At 48.3% G+C, this 20,231-nt stretch overlaps 1 protein-coding gene across 1 annotated transcript in view; it reads left to right on the forward strand.

Moving 5' to 3' along the window:
- LOC103749415 (ankyrin-1) overlaps positions 1-20,231 on the forward strand; it is a 69,679-nt gene that overhangs the window by 45,632 nt on the left and 3,816 nt on the right. Inside the window, exons 24-37 of the mRNA XM_029555658.1 lie at positions 197-275; positions 1,687-1,784; positions 1,864-2,088; positions 3,189-3,343; positions 3,632-3,843; positions 4,300-4,504; positions 4,769-4,865; positions 5,070-5,298; positions 6,641-6,766; positions 6,883-7,002; positions 8,197-8,275; positions 8,500-8,574; positions 10,815-10,946; positions 11,879-12,025. Coding sequence (XP_029411518.1) covers positions 197-275; positions 1,687-1,784; positions 1,864-2,088; positions 3,189-3,343; positions 3,632-3,843; positions 4,300-4,504; positions 4,769-4,865; positions 5,070-5,298; positions 6,641-6,766; positions 6,883-7,002; positions 8,197-8,275; positions 8,500-8,574; positions 10,815-10,946; positions 11,879-12,025 — 1,979 coding nt within the window. The remainder of the gene's footprint in view (positions 1-196; positions 276-1,686; positions 1,785-1,863; positions 2,089-3,188; positions 3,344-3,631; positions 3,844-4,299; positions 4,505-4,768; positions 4,866-5,069; positions 5,299-6,640; positions 6,767-6,882; positions 7,003-8,196; positions 8,276-8,499; positions 8,575-10,814; positions 10,947-11,878; positions 12,026-20,231) is intronic.

Below are 20,231 nucleotides of genomic sequence, written 5' to 3' on the forward strand. Positions count from 1 at the left end.
AGACCCTGGTATGCCCAGGGAGGGAGGGACTTCAAGATACTGGAAGGTTGTGGGTTAGCATGTAGACGAGTTGGGTGAGGTGAGGGGCTGACCAGCCAGGTCACTGCAGGCCTGTCACTTAGGTCTCCACGGAAGGGGTAGAGAAGTCTGCTTCAAAGGCTCTGCTCTTTGATTGTCTGATGTTCCTGACTCATAGGGTGGAATCTCCTGCCATCCCAAGGATTCCTTGTGTCACGCCTGAGACTGTGGTGATCCGGTCTGAAGAGCAAGAACAAGTAAGAAGCGCCTTGTCTCTTATCTGCCCATTTGCAGAGTGGGGACATTAGCCCAGGATGGTGATTGTTTTAGGATGACCTGGGAGGCAGTAACAGCTAAAACAGAAAAGCTTAGTGTGCTTATAGAACACCTTCAGATTCATGATTCCATGTGTTCCCTGGAGCCCAGTGCTGTTGGAGTTCTTGTTATCCCCACTGGGACTTCTGGGAGCCGCCGAGAACTCAGGCATGAAGCACCATCCTAATGTGCAGAGATGCTGGAAGGTGTCTAGGCCAGCCAGTTGCAGGGCTGGGAAGGAAACCTTCTCATGGGGCGCAGCCTGTGCTCTGTGAAGCTCCAACATGTCAGAGCTCTGTGCTTCCCGCCTCTGGCTAGAAGTTGGCTGCTGTCTCCTCAGTTCCTTCTTTTTTGTCCCCCAGGTGCTAGGGTTGGAGCCCAGGTGCTTGCACAGGTCAAGCACAGACCTCTAGCCCAGCATCTCTCTCCAGCTCTTTGCTTAAGTCGTTATCTCAATCAGAGGTATATGCTACATTCCTACTAAGTACCTGTACAGGAATCCATGTAGGAGGAGGGACAGGAGCAGATACCTTCGAGAAACTGCTGTTGACTGTTACGTGTGGATACGTGGGACCAGTGGCACACAGTGTGGGAAGGGTGATCAGTGAGGGGCTTGGCTGGTTGGTGTGAGCCCTTCCAGGATACTGAGAAGGGAAACTAAAGCCAAGGGAGGCTGCCCTGAGGTGTGAGATGTGAAGATGGGCAGGACCACACTAACAAAGGGGAGGAATCAGGACTTGGTGAACTAGGGGGACACGTGAACAAAAGCAGTCGCACATCACAAGCCTCAGTTCCTTAGGTGAGAGAATGCCCTCCTGAAACACGTACATGCTACACATGTCCCTGAGATGCAGGGCACTGAGACCAGGTGAAGACCTTGCTAGCTATCATGAGTTCTTCTGGTATTCAGGGCCCTGTCATAACACAATGTGGAACCCTTATTTGGCAGGGTTACTGTAAGGCAAGAAATAGTCTCCTTCCACAGGTGGGGAAAAGGCCTCATGGGTTCACCTCCCCAACGCCCAGTACCCACAGCATGTAGCCAGGAGGTAATGGTATGGGATGTGGAACCAACTCGAGGGAAAACCATGGGGAACAGCAGGAGAAAGGGGTGGGAAGGTGGGCAGTCTATGCAGAAAGCAGGGGACTTGGAGCCAACTGAAGAGCAGGCAGAGGCCCTGCGGTGAGCGGAAGCCATGCTCCTTTGGAGAGTCCTAGGATACCTTGTCCCAGGTCATGGCTCATTATGTAGAAGCTGCTTTTTCCTGAAACCTGAATCTCGGGTCCTGGGCACCTGTTTAAGTCATCTGGCGTAGTGAGATAGGACACGGGAGGCCTTTTTCTCCTCTGCAGGCATCCAAAGAGTATGATGAGGACTCACTCATCCCCAGTAGTCCAGCCACAGAGACCTCAGACAACATTAGTCCAGTGGCCAGCCCCGTCCATACAGGGTGAGTGGTGCACAAACCTAGAATCCACTCTGCCTGGCCTCAGGAGGAGAGCCAGTGCCGATGTGATCTGTGTTTCTAGGTTTCTGGTGAGCTTCATGGTCGATGCCCGGGGAGGGTCCATGAGAGGGAGCCGCCACAATGGCCTGAGGGTGGTAATCCCACCCCGGACGTGTGCAGCGCCCACACGCATCACTTGCCGTCTGGTCAAGCCCCAGAAGTTGAGCACACCACCCCCACTGGCTGAGGAGGAAGGCCTGGCCAGCAGGATCATTGCCCTGGGACCTACGGGGGCCCAGTTCCTGAGGTAAGATGTGCCAAGGGGGAATGTGTGTAACCGGGATCCCCAGCTTGGACCACCCAGGACCACCACCACCCAGGCAGAGCCCAGCATCTCATTTCTCGGCTGTAGTGACCAACAGACTGAGACTGAGAGCCTCTCAAACCCATGGAGTGCACGGGTCTGGCAGAGTTCAGTATATTCAGAAACTGCTGGAATGCTAGAGAAGAGCGTAGAGAAAAATGGGCTGCTTTGGGGCCCAGGGTTTAGCTATTGTAAGCACCAGGATGCTCACCTGGGAGGCAGTCCCCACAGTGGAACCCCCAAAACCCAGGAGAGGAATGGACTACAGGCAACCATCTCTCACCTGTTTAAAGCCCACTGAGGACCACTTGAAACTTTGTTACCCTTCAAGCACTGTGATGCCTAAAGTTGTGGCAGGTCCCACGTTTCCATCTCCAGCTGCCCTCTGTTACCCTCTGTGCTACCTGGAGTATGTTTTCTTACTGATTTTCCACCTACTGTTTTATCTTATTTATTGAATATTTATTGTGAAAAAGAGATTTGAACTCAGGGCCTCATGCATATTAGGCAAGTGCTTGCCTTGAGCTATAGTCCCAGGGTCCCTTTTTAGCATTTTTTTCATGAGACAGAGTCTCAGTAAATTGCTCACGATGGTTTTGAATTTATAATCCTCCTGCCTCAGCCTCCATAGTAGCTGGGATTAACAGGTTTACACCATCAAGCCTGGATGATTTTTCCCTTTAAATGTAGTCCTCAGTGCCTCCTTCTAGAGGAAATGTTACTAGGGCCATTTGAAGAAGGTCACATAACCTGTCTAGTGCTGTCAGGAGGGTTCCTAGAATCAGGTCTAGGATGAGATCATTCCACTGGACCTCAGATGTATGGGCAGGGCTGGAAAGCCGTGGGTCATGTGCCCCCTTCCCACTTACCCACCCACTGGCCTGAGAGAGTAAGAAAAGCTGTAGGAGCCTCAGGATTTCCATGGCCACAAGACCTTCTCCCTGCAGGCTATAGGCAGGGCCCACTGCCCCCCAACACTCCTCTACCTAGGCCGATGGCCCCCTCAAGAGCACCTTCCTACCCCCTGCCCTGTCCCTCCTCAGCCCTGTGATTGTAGAGATCCCCCATTTTGCCTCCCATGGCCGTGGAGACCGTGAACTGGTGGTTCTGAGGAGCGAAAACGGCTCTGTGTGGAAGGAACACAAGAGCCGCCATGGAGAAAGCTACCTGGACCAGATACTCAATGGCATGGATGAAGGTAAGGGGCCCTGGGGTCTCAGGTGGGTGTCCCCTTCGGGAAGATGGGATCTGGAGTTTCACTGTCGGGGTGGGCTGTCAGCATTGCCTGGGATTTGGGAGACTGAGAGAGGCTGGGAATGACCCTGCATGATCAAGCTCTAGGTTACCAGGACATGTGAGTGGGCGCCCCGCCACCCACTTAAGGCCTGCACTGCTTCTGCTGGGCCTCTGGGTCCAGGCCCTAATCCTTCCAGCCTACCTCCCTGCCAAGGCCCCAGGGAGGGTCTGAGCCAGCTTGTGGTTGCAGAGCTGGGGAGCCTGGAGGAGCTGGAGAAGAAGCGAGTCTGCCGCATCATCACCACTGACTTCCCTCTGTACTTTGTGATCATGTCCCGGCTCTGCCAGGACTACGACACCATCGGGCCTGAAGGGGGCTCCTTGAAAAGCAAGCTGGTGCCCCTGGTACAGGCAACATTCCCTGAAAATGCAGTCACCAAGAAAGTGAAGCTGGCTCTGCAGGTGATGAGCCCTTCCTCGCTGGTTCCTAGGGATAGATGGAGGTCAGACTCTAGGAGAGACAGTGCCCCTGAGGACAACCCCACGCTTTTGTCTAGGAAACCTGAGCTGAAAGCCCTGAAGAACACTGGGCAGGGAGGGATGATCAGATGCTCCTGAGGAGCTGCAGACAGCCCACCCAGACAGCAGGGAGCCACTGTGCATAGCTCAGCAGGAGGCCTTCCACAGGAGGCCTGGAGTGGGCCACTATGCTGAGCAAAAGCATGTCAGCATGAGAATGGGGGGCAGGAGGAAAAGGGCTCAGAAAGACACCTGAGCCATGGAGTCAGCCTGTGGGGGGCTCTGAATGTGCAAGGGGCAGTCCAGCAAACACGGCCACCTCCTCACCTGGGCATAGAGGGTCTGGCCCTGCTGCTGTCCTGCCCTGGGGTTGAGCTTTCTGCCTTTGACACTTCATAGGCCCAGCCTGTCCCAGATGAGCTGGTCACCAAGCTCCTGGGCAACCAGGCCACATTCAGCCCCATTGTCACTGTGGAGCCTAGGCGTCGGAAGTTCCACCGTCCCATCGGCCTGCGGATCCCACTCCCTCCCTCATGGACTGACAACCCCCGGGACAGTGGGGAGGGAGACACTACTAGCCTACGCCTGCTATGCAGCGTCATTGGTGAGTGGGGCTTTTGGACCCCTCCTGTTCCTTGAAGCAGTTCACCCTTTGGGAACATACTGGGTGGAGAAAAGGTGAAGCCAGAGGGATGCTCTGGGGAAGAGCCCTTCAAGCCCTAGGACAAGTAGAGGAGGAAAGGATAGAGTGCTCAGGCTGCAGACCAAACAAGTATCACCCAGGTGTGCCACCTCTGCCCTGCACACTGGGAAGCTTCATGTTTCCATCTGGAAGTGTCCCCTAACTCTCCTTCTGCTGTTGTTGCAGGTGGAACTGACCAAGCCCAGTGGGAAGATATAACAGGAACCACCAAGCTTGTGTATGCCAATGAGTGTGCCAACTTTACCACCAATGTCTCAGCCAGGTGAGGCTTCCCTTCTTGGTCCCACATGGTGGCCACAGGGAGCCATCCTCATGGCCTGACCTGCTGGAGCTTCTTCCACAAGGCCCCTGATCAGCACATGGGTAGTCACTGATGTGTGGCTAGCAGGTTGCCGCTGCCTGGATGACAACAGGGCTCACCATGGGACCACCAGGAACACGCTCACACCTTACCCTCTCTTTTTAGATTTTGGCTTTCCGACTGTCCTCGGACTGCTGAGGCCGTACACTTTGCCACTCTGTTGTACAAAGAGCTTACCGCAGTACCCTACATGGCCAAGTTTGTCATTTTTGCCAAGATGAGTGACCCCCGGGAAGGACGGCTGCGCTGCTACTGCGTGACAGATGACAAAGTTGACAAGACCCTGGAGCAGCATGAAAACTTTGTGGAGGTAGCGCGGAGCAGGGACATAGAGGTATGGTTCCACAGGGTCCCTCATACAGCCCCAGAAGGCTTTTCTTCACCCAAGGACATAAAGCCTGGAGCCAGGGTGACCCTCACAGCTGATTTTTGGAGGATGATGGCTAGTCCAGGCCAGAAATCCTCCCTCTAAGTTACAGGGACTGTTGGACTGAGTATCTTCAGTTCCCCTCCTGAGAAGCAGCTTAGGTAAATAAGCTACAACAAACATGAGGGTGGATGGTTGGCCTGCTCACTTGTGATTATAGGAATTAGCATTTATTGAAGTCCATATGAACCTGGCACACTTAAAAGTACCTTACGGGGCTAGAGAGATGGCTCAGCAGATAAGAGTGCTTACATGCAGAGGACCTGGGTTCAATTCTTGGCACCCATATCCAGCAGCTCCCAACCACCAGGAGACCTGTTGGCTTCTTCGGGTCTCTGTGAACACCTCCACACATGTGCATGTAAACTCACACATGAATAAAGAGATGAAAAAACAAATAAAACCTTTTTAAATAAAGCACCGTACTTGTACAGTAGGGTTTAAATCTTCTAACTGCGGGCACCTTTATTATCCCATTGTACACATTAGGAGGCCAAGACTGGGAGACACACATGCTGGGTAGGTGGTAGCTGTGGGATTTGCCCCAAAGCTCATACTTCTACCAACAATAGGCTTGGAGGCAGCTGGAGAAGCAGAAGCTATGTGGACATATACACAAGTATCAAGGGATAGGAGCTGAATTTGAACTTATTGCCCATCTCAGAACTCCCTCTTATGTTAAGATTGGTAATAAACTAGGAGTCCTCTGAGGGTCTGGCCTCTGAGTCCGCATGGGGTCTTCCTGGGGAAGCTGAGGCCTTGATGTCAGAGCACAGGGCTGGGGCTTGGGCACCCCAGTCCTGATGTTATCCTGGAACTCACTGAGCAAAGCAACTGTCCTCATCTGTCAAATATGTTCATGCCTCAGTTGAAGGTGTTATATATATAGACGGAATTGTTATACATGAGAATACAGCACAGTGTGGCCTTTCCAGCATGTATCATAAACTAATAAGCATCTTCAGACAGGCCAAAGAATAGACTAGGACTTTTTCAGGAGCCCTGCTATGCTGTTCTGGTAGATCCTTGAGTTCTTGAGACCAGTCTGCTATTCAAAGCACATGAAAATTACTGCTTGTAGGATCTATATTGAGGGAGCATGCCTCATTTACAACACACTTCCCAAACGAGCAAGGAGGCTTCTCAGAATCTGTTCTCTGTGCCTCACACTGTAGCAAGGGATGGTTTGGGAGAGACAGGACCTCTGGGCATTTCCACCTAAGCTGAGCCTGCTTTTCTTTTCCTACAGGTTCTAGAAGGAATGCCTCTATTTGCAGAACTCTCTGGGAACCTGGTGCCTGTCAAGAAAGCAGCCCAGCAGCGGAGCTTCCACTTCCAGTCATTTCGGGAGAACCGCCTGGCCATCCCTGTGAAGGTGCTGGCCTCTGCTGGCCACCCTCTCCTCTGGGTCTAGGAGTTTGGGGGGCAGAAACCCCCAAGCCCACCAGCCTGGAGGTCCTGCTGAAGCTCCCTGTATGTGATTGAATTTAGGTGAGGGACAGCAGTCGTGAACCAGGAGGGTTCTTGTCATTCCTGCGCAAGGCAATGAAGTATGAGGACACACAGCACATCCTCTGCCACTTGACTATCACCATGCCCCCCTGCACCAAGGTGAGCTGCCACCCGCTGAGACCCTCAGAAGTTCCCCAAGCATGACCGAAGGACATGCACATTTCTAAAGGGCTCCTTTCCTGCTCGAACACTGACTGCTCTTGAATCCCAAGGCCCCCCAAGGGCTCTTGCTGTGCTGTAGACATTAGCTTTGTGGCCAGGCTTCCCCCTCCTGCTTGTCCTGGCACGTCTATAAAGCTCTGGTTATGTGATGTAAGGAACGTGTACTGTCAGATGGTCAAAGGCCTGTTTACATGGGGTCAAACATTCTAGACCATGGACAGAGAGTCCTGCCTGTCCTTTTGAGGCTTCTGAGGCTCAGGGCTGGATGTGAAATTGCTGAAGGCCCCCTACTTATGGACAGTTGTGACAACAGCAGTTGTCAAGCCTTTTCTTCATTTATTTGCCTAACTTCCCCAGGGTGCTAGGCCCTCAAACCAGAGAATCCTGATGTCCATACCCACTGCAAATGCCCAGGTTTCTGAACTCAGCCACGGAATCTTCTATTCATTCACTGATACCTGTATAAGTATCACAGTACTACTAGGGACTTCAGAGAAACGACATCTCCAGAATGTGTCTGTGCTTCTGTGGGGCTATTCTGCTGTAATTTGAATCATTAACCTTCTGTGATCCCTAGAAAAGAAACAAGATCACTTTCATATAGTTGGCTCAATTTCTCTTTTTTTTTTTCCTGGAGATGAGAGAACCCATTTGCCTTTCAAAGTGCCTCGAACAAACAGTCCCAGTGTTAAGCTATAGACAGTGTCAGACGTGAGTGATTCAGCAAAGGAGAAACCAGAAAGAAAATCTGAGTTTAAATTCAAAATGTGTCTCCACTGTGTGACTTTGGGCAAGTTACTTAACCTCTCTGTGCCTCAGTTTCCACATCAATGAAATAGAAGTAATAATAGTACCTACCTACCCCATAGGATGTCAGGAGTATTAAATGGAGCCTCACACAATAAAGGCTACCTGGGTCTGCTGTTGTTGATAGTGTTAATAATGTATGCAAGTTTCAGAGACCCCTCTCCACACCTACCTCTTCCCACACTGCTGTTCTTCACATTGAGCCTCCAAAGAAGTACATTGACCCAGGCTCTGAGTCATCATGATGCAGCATGAGGGCTTGCATCATCTTCTTAAGAGTGGGTAGGTCCAAAGCCCACATCACCTTTTCTTCATCTTCTGCAGGGCAGTGGAGTTGAGGGTAAGAGGAGGACCCTGACCCCCCTGGCCCTTCGATACAGCATTCTCAGCGAGTCTTCACTGGGTAAGAGCACCCTTGTGACTCTCCTCAGTGTACTTCTGTAGGAATGTGAGTGTGCTTGTTTTTGCCTGCTGTGGGCAAAGCCTTTGCCCCAGTTCTTTACCTGTTTCTCACGTGCTCTAAAGCCCCGTGTAACCCGAGCATCTTCCTGTCAGGGGACACACACTCAGTCCATCCATGCTTTGACCTGCCCAGGCTGCTAACTACAATTCAATGCACATTCCCAGGTTTTCCTAACGGCACAGACCATGCAGATATGAAGATGGCTGTCATCACAGAGCACCTCGGCCTCAGCTGGGCAGGTGAGTTGGGAAATTTGTAGAGAAAAAGCTCTGCATCTCTCTAACCCCATGACCTTTCCCCTAGTGCACAGTGAACCTCTTTCCATCACCCATTGTGCATCTGGTCTGTGATGACCCACTTTGCAAGCCACACCATGGGGCACCAGTGGAGACCAGTGAGCCGTCTGTTTCTTCTATAAGCATCTTGAAAAACAGTGACTCTCACTCCATTGTAAGAGTTGCTGGAGGCTCAGGGTCGGGGAAGCGGAGCCATTTGTTTTATGATCTTGCAAAGCTGATGTCAGCCTCAAACGGCAAGCTCACTAACTGAGTGCAGAGAACAGTTATAAACTAATATGTTAACCCTTGCCTTCCTTGAGTAATTGGGACGGTGCGGGTCCCCCACACCGTCGGGGTCTCATCTTCCCTCTGCTGCTTACATTTGACTTTTTCTCAACAAAAATGGTGTGTAAGTTCATCTCTACATTCTACATCCTGTTTATTTTAGTTTATCAGGAGCATAGCCTTGCGAGCAAGCTTGGCTGTTACAAATCTTCTACCCTAAACTTCTAGTTTTAAGGGTGGTAGATAGACTAGTGGGCATTAACAGGGTCCATTGTTTTCTGTTCATTTGTAGCTGGGCCTAAGCTGGTTCAAAGTACCTTTGAAAATGAACCATCAGATTTTACTTTTTTTTTTATCTATATGAGTGTATTGCCTGCATGTGTGTAAGTGCACCTGTGTCATGCAGTGCCCACAGAGGTTAGAAGAAGATATCAGATCACCCGAAACTGGAGCTACAGATGGTTGTTAACTACCATGTGGGTGCTAGGAATCAAACCCGGATCCTCTGCAAGAGCAGTCAATGCTCTTAACTGCTGAGCCATCTCTCCAGCCCCAGATTTTATTTCTAATGGCATGAACTCTTGATGTTACAAGTAGCCTTTGGATTTATTAGCTCACCTTGTTTTGATAGAGGGAAGGTGAAGATTCTGCTTGATAAAGCAAGTTGATAGTTAGCTAGTGACAGAAAACAGAAAAACAAACAGAACTAACACAGAGACAAAAAATATATCCTGTGACTGCCTGCCCATTGCCTCCTCAATGCTATGAATGGCAGTTCACAGAGGCAGCTTGCTGTGGGAAATGAGAAGAAACAGCTCTCCAGACACCTCATTTCTCTGGCCTTAGTGGAACCTATAGGACTTTCTGCCTACAGCAGGACAGATATGGTTCTAAGGGAGGTGGGAGACAAAGGGGAAGATACTACACATGTGGTTATGCAGCCCCAGGCTGTAAATTGACCTGTGGGGGCCGTTTTTTGTTGTAATCTTCTATATGGATAGAACTCCTGCATCCACTCACCCTGCACAATGCTTTAGACAAACTCAGACACCAGAGCAGGAAACAGTTGCTGAAAAACTGCATAACAGGAACTCAGGATTCAGGAATTGTTCATTCTTTAGGCTATGTCTAGTCTTGCTTGGTATATGTACATGTGTGTATGTTGGTATGCATATGTGCATTGTGTCAGTACATGTTCATAAATGTGCATGCATGTATGTGTGCTGCACATTTGCACACAAGTGTGTTGTATGTTCTTGTATGTGTGTGTGTGTGTTGTGTGTGTTATATAAGGACGTTCTGACTTGAATTCGCCTTCTTACCAGTCTTCCTTTTACTTGAAGCACTCAGAAATACTCCTTCTAAACATCTAGGAGCAGTCACAATAGAAATTATGCTGGGCATGGTGCACACCTTTAATCCCAGCACGCGGGAGGCAGAGGCAGGCGGATCTCAGTGAGTTCGAGGTCAGGCTGGTCTACATAGTGAGTTCCAGGACAGCTGGGGCTACAGGGAGACGCTGTCTCAAAAAAGACCAAAAAAATTACGGAGGGAGCTACCATAGTAACCACAGAGCTGCCATAGTAACCACAGAGCTACCATAGTAACCACAGAGCTGCCATAGTAACCACAGAGCTGCCTTTCTCTTCTCTACTTCTTGGAGGACAGTCAGCAGTCACCTGTATGGAAAGAGGGTGCTGCAGGGGACCTGAGCCCTGAACTTTGGTTTCTTCCCAGGCTGGGACTAGCTTGTTTGGTATCTTGTGGAGAGCTTATTCTCATCATCTCCTCTGTGAAGCCATGAAAGAAAAGACATCTGTTCATTCACTCAGATCTTCCATGGTGGGAAGGAACCCCAGATTTAATGGGGTGATAAATTCTCCACGTTCATACTTGTACTGGTTCTTTGCCTACAGAACTGGCCCGGGAGCTGCAGTTTAGTGTGGAAGATATCAACAGGATCCGCGTAGAAAACCCCAATTCCTTGTTGGAACAGAGTGCGGCCTTGCTGACTCTCTGGATGGCCCGAGAAGGCGAAAATGCAAAGAGTCAGTACCGCTGAGTCACCAATCTGCTAGATAGACTGCTCCTGGCCAAAGTCCTTTCTCCTTCCGTTCCTGCAGTTGACCCTTGGTCTCTCCCTCTCCCCCTCCCTCCTTCTCTTCCTCCTCTTCTCCCACCTCTCATAGTCTTCAGGTCTCCTAGGCCATCCTACCAGAACACATGACCAGTGACTGTTATCCTCAATCTTTCCCTTTCTTAGAATGATGTAAAAATTGCCCAGGACCTCTGGTCATGTGGGAGGATAGAAGATTCTAGTTTTCCAATAGAATTTCTCAACCAAATATGTGCTGTGGTCTGAAGGCAGAATTAGGTCGGCTGCTGCCCTTACTCGCCCAGGAGCATCTTCCTCAGGCCTGGGGGAAGGCTTGTCTCGCTCTGCCAGGGTGTCCTCAAATCCCTGCCCTCAGCAGCACTGGCAGGAGCTGGATGCTCCGCCTGCTTCTCACATCCACTGATACAGAGCCAGGATTTCAACAGGTCAGAGGCTTCTCATTCTCAACCTTGCTGTCTCGTTACTCTTAGATTTCATACACCTCACACCACATTCGCACACGCACATGCGCACACACACACACACACACACACACACATACACACACGCCTACCTACCTACCTTTGTATGCTTTCAAACTGTCCACTGAAGAACTGGGTTGTGGCTCACTGGCAGAGCAGGTGCACAAAGCCCTGAGTTCTGTTCCCAGCATTGGGAAAACACCCCACAAATGGAAATGACCACTGTCAGTTCTTGGAAAAGACCTGCTGTATAAAAAGATAAAATCTCCCAAGAGGAAAACTGATTATATCCCTTCCCCAGACTTCCTCCTGGCCCCCTGTTCAGGCCTGTACAGCAATTCCCAGTCACTCTAGACTCATTTGAATTTGCTCCTCAAATGACTCCTCCCTTCTCTCCTGACAGTGGAGAATTTGTATGCCGCCCTGCGGAACATTGACCGAAGTGAGATTATAAACATGTTGGAAGGCTCTGGCAGGCAGAGCCGCAACCTGAAGCCAGATCGGCGGCATGGGGACCAGGACTATATGCTGTCACCCTCCCAGATGAATGGTGAGTGTCCTGTGGGACCAGGGCAAGGCTGAGCTGGACCGTGCCTTTGAGGTACCAGCAGTAATGATCTCTTCACACAACACTTCATTCCCCCAAACCATCTCTTCCTACCATAGATGGAGGGATTGTTTTGTCAGTAGTAAACTCTTCCCACCAGGGAGAGCAGAGGCAAGTGAGAGAGACAGGTAGCACACACCTGTGCAGGTAAGCGTCCCCCCACGCTGCCTGCCATTGTATCCACAAGTGGAGTATCTCCCAGGCCCTCACAACCAGCCGTTGGTACCAGGGTCCCAGCCGGGGCCTGGTGTGGGTTTGAGTCTGGGAAACAGCTATTCGGGCCCTCACCTCTATGTTCTCCAAACTTTCTGTGTCACTCTTCATAAGGTATGGACCCTCTCTGAGGCATCAGTGTCCCTGTCTGTAGACTATTCAGTGATCAGGAAACAAGGGACATGGTGATTCTGGGCCACGTCTAATGGAGACCAGCTGATGGTGTTTAAAAACCCCACTGTGAACCCTCGGGGCTAAGGGCGTGCTTTCCGTGAGCCTGGTCTCTCTTCCTTGTCTCGCTCTCCCCTTCTCTCATCTCATGTTTCCTCACACTGCTTGGTGTGGTTCAGAATGGCAGGGAGCCCCAGTGTGACCCAGCCCCAGGAGACAAAACCCAGGGGGCCCTGACCTTTGTCTCACCCCCGGACTGTCTTAAGGCCTGCACTCTGCACAGAGCAGCTGTGGAAGCTGCCACTGGTGTGAGCAGAGCCTGGACTCCACCCTCTTTCTCCCAGTGGGCACAGAGCAGGGCCTCACATCTACCTCAGTCCAGTGTGAAAGGCCCAGGAGCCTGGACACGAGGCCCTCCCTACCTGCTGGCCCCCACATGGTCAAGACAGCTCATCTTTAGAAATAGCCAGTTGGGTCAGATTTCTGAAGTGGCTTACAGACTTTGAAAATCTCATCAACTGTGGGAAATGCCTTTTTCCAGTTCCCCATACCTTACATGGTGATATTGGTGCCCACTAAACTGGTAGTTTTAAGGGCCATCCCTGGCCATGTACGTGTCAGATGTGTAGGCACCCGAGTCCCAGCTTGTGGTGCCATCGGGGGAACAGCAGGGCAGCCGACCTCTGGGCTAGGCTGGACACAGGGCCTCCTGCCAGGTGGGGCCTATGCACGTCCAACCTCACCCATTCCCTCTCCCACATCCCGTGTCTCCTATGCCATCTCGCGCCATCAGGTGTGGGATTCATCTACTGATCACGTCCTGTCACCTTTCTTCTCTGCCTCCGACCTCATCCTGACCTCTGGTTCGTTCATTCTCTTGCACTTCCTGTTCTCCACTGTCTCCACCTGGCCAAGTGTATAAGAACTGTCAGATTCCACAGATGCATGTCACAGAGGACGCCTAGCCCGACCCCGTGTGTCTCATGGCTGTCCCCACGGGCATTTGTTGTGTATGCACAGCGTGTTGTCTGTATCGCCTTTTAGTAGCTGCTGATGTGTGTGCTCCGCTCCTTCTTCAGGTCCAGAGGGTTCCAGGACAGTGATTGACACTGCGGGGTTGTAGCTGCCCTCTGGGCACCTGGTTGACATCCTGCAGGGGCTCCCAAGTAGGCCAGCTCTGCTTCACAGAGAGGAGAGAGGACAGCTGAGAAAATCTGCAAGCTTTGGGGATACAGATGACAAAGTGCTGGGTCCTTGGTGTGCGACACGACTTTCTTAATATTGCCTGTGCTACATCAATCCAAACTCACAGGGTTTTTTTGTGCCGTGTTAGATTACCTTTCACAACTAGCAGGGTCTGAATAAGGACTACTGGCTCCAGTCAGACCAAGAGTCCTAAGTCCATGAGTGGGTCTCCATGTGTTCTGTATGTGGTAACAGAGCTCTGTTGCAGTGGGATAGACCATTGGCAAATGCTTTTCAAGCCTCAGCTACGTTCTAAGCTGGGGAGTTAAGTCAGTTCTCAGACAAGAAAACAAAATAAAGCGCTGCTTTCATGGAACTCTCCTCTGTCAGGCAAGTGTCTATATTAAATATTATCCTTATACAGTTTTACTCAAGCACATAGACCTTGAGAAGTCTTGTAATTTAGAATTTCAGTGGTTTTCAGGCTGTTGCAGCCTGTGAGGAAACATTAATGTTAGCAGGTCACAGCGACATGCAGAAACAGACGAAAGTAAGAGGACTGAGGGGTTAAGAAGCTTTTGAACAAAGATACAAAGGAGATGAGGGAACGAACCATGTGTGAACAATAGGGAAATAACATCCCGGCGGGCTGGCATCTGTAGATTCACAGAACAGTGAGGAGCCAGAAGGACTGGAGCAGTGGAGGTAGGAGAGGAAGGCACAGAGGCCTAAGGGGGAAGGGGAAGCAGGAGCCTGGCCCTAAAGACTGTCAGTTTGGGTAGGGTTGAGTTTGAGCAAAAGAATGGCATCATCTGATTAATCCTTCAAAGGATTCCTTTTCCTGTTGTGTTGCGTTTAGATGCTTCTGTACTTCCGGCTTCTCTGTGCAGGTGCATGGAGCCTTCTGTACCCATCACCCCTGATCTGATGAGCCCAAGCTCCAAGCACTTTAGGCACTGCCCTGAATGGGAGCAAACACCATCAACTAGTCCTTCTGCCTCTCTAGGGACCAGAACTGGCTTTTGCATGCTTGTCACACCCTATCCCTGTCCCAGGAAGACTGTCCACATCTGCTGTCCTTCTTGTCTGAAAAGAATGGATATGAGAGATCAAAAACTGCAGAGAGGGAAGGCAGCTGCCTCCTCCACCATCTCTGTCTGTGCTTTGATAAGGCCTCATGGCACGTCTCCTAGTGCCAACACAGACCTACGCGCTGAAGTTGCCACCACCACCTCAGCTCCTGAGTACCTTCTTCATTCCTTTGCTTGTGTGGGCCTCTTTCTGAAGTCACAGAGACTAAGGGCAGAGCCTGCAGAGAAGCAGGTAGGCTGTGGAAAGCAGAGGCTTCCCTGCCAGGAGTCTTCTCCTATCAAAACTCTTTCTGTCCTATACGCCTGCACTGATGGGGGAAAGCACGGTGCTCACCCAGACCAATGGGATAGGCATAGAGGGAAAAATGCCTATAAAGCAAAAAAAGATGTTTCTTTTAAAAAGGAAGCATGTCTTATATGGGGAAAAAAGTGGCCACTTCATACCCATCAGCTCTATCTGGCTTGATAAACTGGACACATACTATGTCTGCTTGAAAATAAAATGTGCTTTATTTATATCAACTTTTGGGAGGGGGTCTTTTTGACACAGGGTCTCCCTATAGTGCCAGCTGTCCTGGAACTCACCATGTAGACCAGGCTGGCTTTGAACTCACAGAGATCTGCCTGCCTCTGCTTCCCTAGTGCTGGGATTAAGGGCATGTGCCTCCACACCCGGCTATTTGTATCAACTTTTAATGATGCAAATAATAAGTATGATTCCTGTCTGAGGCCAGGTCACCTGTCCACACCTTTTGTTGGCTAATGACATTGAACTAATAAGATAATTATTACATCTTGGTTAGTATATACCCAGGGCAAGGATGTGAAGAAGGATCACCTTACTTACTCTGCTTCAAGCCTTTTGTATGTGGCTGCTTATCTGATTGCCCTCAAATCAAACTCCAAATGACAGGCCTCTAGACTGGGAGATGGGTTGCTGATTCAGAGACAGGCATTCTGAAACTCAGGTAGGGACTGCAGGGTCTGTTCTACTTCTGACCTGGTGAGACCTTCCTCATGACAATGCATAGGCCATAGTGACCGCTCTACCAGCCCAAAAGTGATGCCGACCTGGATCACATCTGTAGCTGCTGAAAGCATCAGAGCTAAGTCTGAGTGGGTGAGTGGGGTCCTCTGGAGTAGGAGCAGCCTGGAGGAAGTCACCTGGGTGGTGATGAGCAGAGGTGATGCATAGGCTTTCTCCATCCATACCGCATTCGGGTGAAATTCCACTCAAGTGAACACCATGGAAGTTTTAAGGTGGGAGAGTTGCAGAGGCTTGCTGGTGCCTCCAATGTTTTAGGGAACAGCAGACATCTAACCTCAAGTCTTGCTGAAATTCTCAGGGGTGGCAGAATGACCATCTGGCCATGTCTGAGGATCTGTTGATGATGCAAACCACTTTTGGACAAGTAATGGGGAGCAACCAAAAACGAGAGCATCTGTGAGACATTTTGTAAGACACTGGGCTTCAGGAAGCAAGGGTCAGTGGTTTACAAGGCGGGGAACGCAAATGAGACCAGTCATTTGATGCCTGGATTCAGTCTTGATAGCACTTCTATGGCAACCCAGGCGGCCTCCCTGGAATAAGGAGAAGTTGGTGGAGTCAAGGAAACTAAAGCGGCTGTACTTCCCAGGAGAGAGGGACAGAAAAGAGACAGCTGATGGGATAAGACGTCCAGACCCTTTGGAGGGTCGCCTGCAAGTTTCAGCTGAGCATTCCCAGCTATTCCCAGTGACCAGCCTGGTCATTCAGATGTTGGTTATGCATGAAAAAAGAGACATGTTTTAGAGAGTAGAAATAACTAACGCTAGTTTGAGCAGTGTGTAAGACCTACCTGCGAAATCGTGAAGGCAAAATGCAATGGGATCAGATTGCTTCCACACAAATCACATAACAAAACAGACCCCAAGAATGTATGTGGAACTACAAAAATAATTAGCACTCCAAAATGGAAAATTAAAAATGTCTGGTTAACATTAGCCCAGTTAACCAGAAGAAAGAAAGCACCTCCAAATCAACAAAATCAGAGATGAAAGGGGAAAGACCACAACAGACATGAAAAAGATCCAGAACATTATAAGGGAATACTTTAACAACCTATATGCTACTAAATTTGAAAACCTAACAGAAATGGATGAGTATCTAAAAGCATGGGAACCACCAAAACTAAACCAAGAACAGTTTAAACAGACCCATAAGACATAAGGAAATTAAACAGCAATACAAAACCTCCAGACTAAAAAAAGCCCAGGACCAGATGGATTTACAGCAGAATTCTACCAGACATTTAAAGAAGATCTCTATTCAATACTACTTATTTTATTCAAAAAGATAGAGATGGAGGAGAACTTACAGATTCCTTCTATGAAGCCAGCAGCACTCTAATACCAAAGCCAGGTAAAGATACAACCAAAAAACAAAACCAGAGACCCATATCCTTAATGAACATAGATGCAAAAATTCTCAACAAAATACTTGAAAACTGAATATAGTCACACATCAAAAAGATCATCCACCATGATCAAGTCGGCTTTGTTTCAGAGATACAGGGATGGTTCACTATACCTACATCAGTGAATGTCATAAGTCATATAAATGGGCTCAAAGACAGGAACCACGTGGTCATCTGTATAGATGCAGAGAAGGCCTTTGAAAAAATTCAGCATGCATTTATGTTCAAAGTCCTAGAGGGAATTGGACTGGAGGGAACATACCTCAACATAATTAAAGCCATATACAACAAACCCACAACCAATGGAAGCATTCCCATTGAAATCAGGAACCAGACAAGGCTGTCCACTATCTCCACTTCTCTTTAACATAGTGCTTGAAACTCTTGCAAGAGCAATAAGACAAGAGCAGGAAATTAAAGGAGTAATAATTGGAAAAGAGATCAAATTATCCCTTTTTGCAGATGATATATTATGTCTAAGAGGCACCAAAAATTCCACGAGAAAACTCCTAGAAAGTATTAACATATTCAGTAAAGGGGCAGGTTACATAATTAACCTACAAAAGTCTGTAGCCTTTTTATATACCAATAACAAGCAATCAGAGAAAGAGCATATGGAAACACTCCCCTTCACAATAGCTGCAAAAAAATAATAAAATATCTCTGAATAAACCTGACCAAAGACATTAAAGACCTCTACAGGGAAAATTTTAAATTATTAAACAAAGAGATGGGGAAGACATCAGAAGATGGAAGGACCTCCCAAGCCCATGGATTGGAAGAATTAATATTGTGAAAATAACCATCCTACCAAAAGCCATTTATAGATTCAATGCAATGCCAATCAAAATCCCGATGACATTCTTCACAGAATTGGAAAAAAACACCCTAAGATTCCTATGGAAGCACAAAAGACCTCTGATAGCCAAAGCAACCCTTAGCACTAAGAGCAATGCTGGGGGGATTACTATACCGGGTAATAAACTGAATTACAGCGCTATAGTCCTAAAAACAACATGGTACTGGCAGAAAAATAGACCCATAGATCAGTGAAACAAAACTAAAGACCCAAATATGAATACATGCAATTTCAGCCACCTGATATTGACAAAGGGGCCAAGAACACTCACTAGAGGAAAGACAGCATGTTCAGCAAATGGTGCTGGCAAAACGGGATCTCCACCTGTAGAAGAATGAAACTAAACCCCTATCTTTCACCTTGCACAAATGTTAACTCTAAATGGATTAAAGACCTCAATGTGAAGCCTGAAACTCTGAAACTGTAAGAAGAAAACATTGGCAATAACCTACAAGATATAGGTGTAAGAAAGGATTTTCTAAACCGAACATCATTCATCACCAATACATGTAACAGAGATTTAACATCCAGAATATATAAAGAGAACTCAAAACACAGACTCAAGAAAGGAGGTAACCCAATTAAAAGATGGGCTAAGGGAGCTCAACAGAGAGTTCTGAAAAGAAGAAATAAAGATGGCTAAGAAGCATCTTAAAAGGTGTTCAACGTCACTAGTAATAAGGGAAATGCAAATTAAAACCACTTTAAGATTTCATCTTACCCCAGTCAGACTGGCTAAGATTAAGAGAACAAATGATACCAAATGTTGGAGAGGACGTGGGAAAAGGGGAACACTCATCCACTGCTGGTGGAGCTGCAAACTTGTTCAACCCCTATGGAAAGCAGTGTGGAGAACTCAAAAAAACTACAAATGAACCTACCATTTGACCCAGTTATACCACTCCTTGGGAACTCATCCTATTGCAGAGACACTTGTACATCCATGTTTGTTGCTACTCTTTTCACAATAGCTAAGACATGGAAGCAACCTAAGCGTCCCTCAATTGACGAGTGGATAATGAAAATGTGGTTCATTTTTACGATATAATTTTTCTATACTCAGCAGTAAAGAAAGATGAAATCGTGAAATTTGCAGGTAAATGGATGGAACTAGAAACTGTTAATACTAAGTCAAGTAACACAGACTCAGAAAAACAGACAACGCATGTGCTCCCTCATATGTGGATTCTGGCATGAAATCCTTATAAGTGAGTATGTATCCAGACATAACTACAGGAACCAAATAATGAAAAGGCACCAGGGAGGTAAAGAGAGACAAAGAACCTGGGAGAGAAGAATAGTAGGAAATGTGTTACTAAGGGAGAAATGAGTAAAAATGGGATTATTTTAAGGGGAGAGGGGAGGGAAGGTTATACAAGGAACCTTGGGAATAAAGGGAAAGAAGGAGCTCAAGAGAGGCGGGACCGTAGGAGAAGGGTATTAATAAGGGAGAAATGGGAAAAATGGGGGCACTTTAAATGGGGAAACCATGGTGGAAGGGTTAGACAATGTGAGAAATAAATAATGCCTAGCTAGTTAAAAAAAAAACAGAGGGAACCATATTAATTGAACAGACTACTGACAAATTACACATACAACTTGCTCAAGGAATATAATATATGTCTGTGCAAGGTTTTGGTCTTTGCCCAAGCTTTATCTACATGTCACATGGTAATTAAAGGTACCAGACTGGTGGAACTAACCTTATTGGATGTTTATCAGTCATACTTTGAAGCCTATACTAATCTGGCTAGAGGGATTTAAAGGACAGTTTTTGCTTCTTGCCCTCCAACATCAACTAAGTTACAGGGGACTATGGAACATCTCTCAAATGTCCTGTAACTGTGTTGAGTCACCTGTCCTCTTGATCAGGAGGCCATGAAAACCCCACCAAATAGACCTGAACCAGTGTCCAGTCTACAAAGAGGAGGGTCAACACAGAGGAAACATTTCCTCCATGCTTCCAAGTTAAGCCAGCCATGGTTGAGCAGGACCTTTGACTTACCTTCACATAGATGGAACTGGTAAAAGAAAGGAGCCAGGGGCTCCTCCCAAGCCCATGTGACCCCTGAGGAACAGGTCCTCAAACATCCTTAAGAGTAAAAGTAAATTGGTTTGTCTGGGACAACTGTATGGCCTTAAACACCCAAAAGGAAAGTATAACCAAAGATTAA

Source organism: Nannospalax galili, unplaced genomic scaffold (genome assembly GCF_000622305.1).
Source record: "Nannospalax galili isolate Female #2095 unplaced genomic scaffold, S.galili_v1.0 scaffold366, whole genome shotgun sequence".
Lineage (NCBI taxonomy): Eukaryota > Metazoa > Chordata > Mammalia > Rodentia > Spalacidae > Nannospalax > Nannospalax galili.